This window comes from Colobus angolensis, unplaced genomic scaffold (assembly GCF_000951035.1).
Source record: "Colobus angolensis palliatus isolate OR3802 unplaced genomic scaffold, Cang.pa_1.0 Scaffold527, whole genome shotgun sequence".
In the NCBI taxonomy this organism is placed as follows: domain Eukaryota; kingdom Metazoa; phylum Chordata; class Mammalia; order Primates; family Cercopithecidae; genus Colobus; species Colobus angolensis.
Window position 1 is genome coordinate 551,445 of NW_012118788.1, and position 3,367 is coordinate 554,811.

The 3,367-nt window shown below is 52.2% G+C and overlaps 1 protein-coding gene across 1 annotated transcript in view; it reads left to right on the plus strand.

Moving 5' to 3' along the window:
- ZNF70 (zinc finger protein 70) overlaps window positions 1–3,361 on the plus strand; it is an 8,420-nt gene extending 5,059 nt beyond the window's left edge. The window contains exon 2 of the mRNA XM_011960856.1: window positions 959–3,361. Within this exon, the coding sequence (XP_011816246.1) occupies window positions 1,038–2,378 (1,341 nt within the window). The 5' untranslated portion in view covers window positions 959–1,037 and the 3' untranslated portion in view covers window positions 2,379–3,361. The remainder of the gene's footprint in view (window positions 1–958) is intronic.
- Window positions 3,362–3,367: the final 6 nt, after the last annotated feature.

Here is a 3,367-nt window from a genome sequence, read left to right on the forward strand (position 1 = left end):
GGGAACCACCATAATCCATAATCAGGCTTACATTTTAGATATTTGACTGTATTGTTAGTGTAGGGCGTGCACCAGAGGGAGAGGTGGAAACTAGAGGTCAGCAGCTAGTTTGGAGGTGAGCACTAAAAAGATCCCAGGAGGTAGCACTGAAGCCTGAGCTGCAGAGTGGCAGTGAGGACTGAGAGACAGAGACGCTGCCCATGCAGCCTCAGGAAGTAGATAGGAGGGGACCAGTTAGGTGAGAATAACAGCAGCTATGCTGACTCCCAGGCTGGGGCACTTGGCTGGAGGGAGTGCGGCTGAACTAGGGTAAGGGAAGAGTTCTCTTTCTCTTTCTGTCACCCAGTAGCTGGAGTCTTGCTCCTTTTCTGCAGTGGCCCCACTTCCTGGTTGTTGTTGTTGTTGTTGTTTGAGACAGAGTCTCAATTTGTCACCCACGTTGGAGTGCAGTGGGGTGATCTCTGCTCACTGCAGTCTTTGCCTCCCAGGTTCAAGTGAGTCTCCTGCCTCACCCTCCCTAGTAGCTGGGATTACAGGCATCCACCACCACACCCGGCTAATTGTTTTGTATTTTTAGCGGAGACGGGATTTCACCATGTGACCAGGCTGGTCACTCCTAACCTCTAGTGATCTGCCAGCCACGGCCTCCCAAAGTGCTAGGATTATAGGTGTAAGCCACCACGCCCAGCCCCCACTTCCTGTTTTAGCTCACCTTTCTGAACACCTTCAGCCGATAGAGTCTAGACACCATGATGTGGCACTTGATTGTGTCTGTCTGTCTGCCTTCAGTTGTCTGTGCTAAGCAAAACTTGCCTCTAACTCATTTGGGATCATCTTCAGGGCAAGATTGTGTCTTATGCATATTTGGTTATTTCTAGATTCTAGGACAGGAAGCCAGCATTCTAGGACATGAGCTGCTTGACTTGCTGACTTGACAGCGTTCCTGTTTTCTTTTCAGATTGTCAGAACATTAAGTGTAGCCCAAAAAAGAACATTTTTAAAGAAATACAACCATTGGGGATGATAGCAGATTCACAATGGAGGTTCCCCCAGCAACCAAGTTTGGCGAGACCTTTGCATTTGAGAACAGGTTAGAGTCACAACGAGGACTTTTCCCAGGGGAGGACCTGGGGCACCCTTTTCTTCAGGAAAGAGGTTTGGAGCAAATGGCTGTGATCTACAAGGAGATTCCTCTTGGTGAGCAAGACGAAGAACATGATCATTATGAGGGGAATTTCAGTTTGTGCTCAAGCCCTGTTCAGCATCAAAGTATTCCCCCAGGAACCAGACCCCAGGATGATGAGCTCTTCGGACAAACCTTTCTCCAGAAATCTGACCTCAGCATGTGTCAGATAATCCACAGTGAAGAACCCAGTCCATGCGATTGTGCGGAAACAGACAGAGGGGACTCAGGACCTAACGCGCTTCACAGAACCCCACAACCAGCCAAGCCCTACGCATGTCGAGAGTGTGGGAAGGCCTTCAGCCAGAGCTCGCACCTGCTCCGACACCTTGTGATCCACACCGGGGAGAAGCCCTATGAGTGCTGTGAGTGCGGGAAGGCCTTCAGCCAGAGCTCCCACCTGCTCAGGCACCAGATCATCCACACCGGGGAGAAGCCCTATGAGTGCCGGGAGTGCGGGAAGGCCTTCCGCCAGAGCTCAGCCCTCACGCAGCACCAAAAGATCCACACCGGAAAGAGGCCCTACGAATGCAGGGAATGCGGGAAGGATTTCAGCAGGAGCTCCAGCCTCAGAAAACACGAGAGGATTCATACAGGAGAGAGACCTTATCAGTGTAAGGAATGTGGGAAATCCTTCAACCAGAGCTCAGGCCTGAGCCAGCATCGGAAGATCCATACCCTAAAGAAACCTCACGAGTGCGATCTCTGTGGGAAAGCCTTTTGTCACAGGTCACACCTCATCCGACACCAGCGGATCCACACTGGGAAGAAACCATACAAATGCGATGAGTGTGGAAAGGCCTTCAGCCAGAGCTCCAACCTCATTGAGCACCGCAAGACCCACACCGGCGAGAAGCCCTACAAATGTCAGAAGTGCGGGAAGGCCTTCAGCCAGAGCTCCTCCCTCATCGAGCACCAGCGCATCCACACCGGTGAGAAGCCCTACGAGTGCTGTCAGTGTGGCAAGGCCTTTTGCCACAGCTCTGCGCTGATCCAGCACCAGAGAATCCACACTGGCAAGAAGCCCTATACCTGCGAGTGTGGCAAAGCCTTCCGGCACCGGTCAGCCCTCATCGAGCACTATAAAACCCACACCAGAGAGAAGCCCTACGTGTGCAATCTGTGTGGCAAGTCCTTCCGGGGGAGCTCGCACCTGATTCGCCATCAGAAGATTCATTCTGGGGAGAAGCTATAGAAAGAGGAGCCCACACAAAACTTGAAAGCCTGTGCTAGATGGAGCCCTTATTCCACATCACATGGTCTCCAAGACCCCACCTACCTCCCTGATGCTGAATGGAAACCCTCCAACCTAAGCGCTCTTGAACATCCCACTAGCAGGAAGGCCCCACGTGGCCCCCGGCCAAGCACGCCAGCTCTCAGCAGGTTTTCTGCATGGAAGAGAAGGCCGGGCGATAGAGAGGGCAGCTGGAAAAGAGAGCTGGCCTTCAGTTTCTCCTTCTTGCATTTGACTCCCAAGCCTACAGGATTTCATTTTACCCTGTCTTCGCTTTTCCCAGAATCCAGAAGAAGAATAAATGCCAAGAGGGAGAAAGTTGAGTTAAACCCAGGAAAATATCAAATGAACTCTTTAAATCAGGCTGCAGTCTGGCACTTTTAGAAGACAGAAACCACACTCACAGTCCAAATCAGTGGAAGAAAAATGAATTCAAAAGTAGAAGTGTCAGCAGCAAAGTGTAATTTTCTCACTGGGTTGGGCATTGGTGGGGACAACCAAAACAGGTCTGCAGAACAAAGACAGGTCTGGAGGGTGGGTCTTGGGATTGGGGGTACGGGTGGTGAGCCCCTGGGCATGGTCTCCTAACCCTCTCCTTAGCCCTAGGGCAGTTTCCCTCAGACAGCTCTGTTATAGGAGGATAGAGATTTGATCCTGTTGGCCGGAGGATGTTTGACACCCAGCTGTGACTCAGCCTGGGCACTGGACGTGACTGCCCTCCAGGAATAACCCCTCCCTGAGACACAGTGTCCCCAAGACCACAGTGTGCCTTGGACATTAGCAGGGCCTGGGTCTGGTCTGGTCTGACAATGACACAGCCCTCCTACCCCAGCGTCAGGGGACCTGGGAAGCTGGGTGGCTTGTTGGAGGAGGCCGTGTTCTAATCAGAAGGTCTGGGTTCAAGTCCTAGTTCCACCCCCTCCTAGCTGCGTGAACTTGAACAAGTTCTG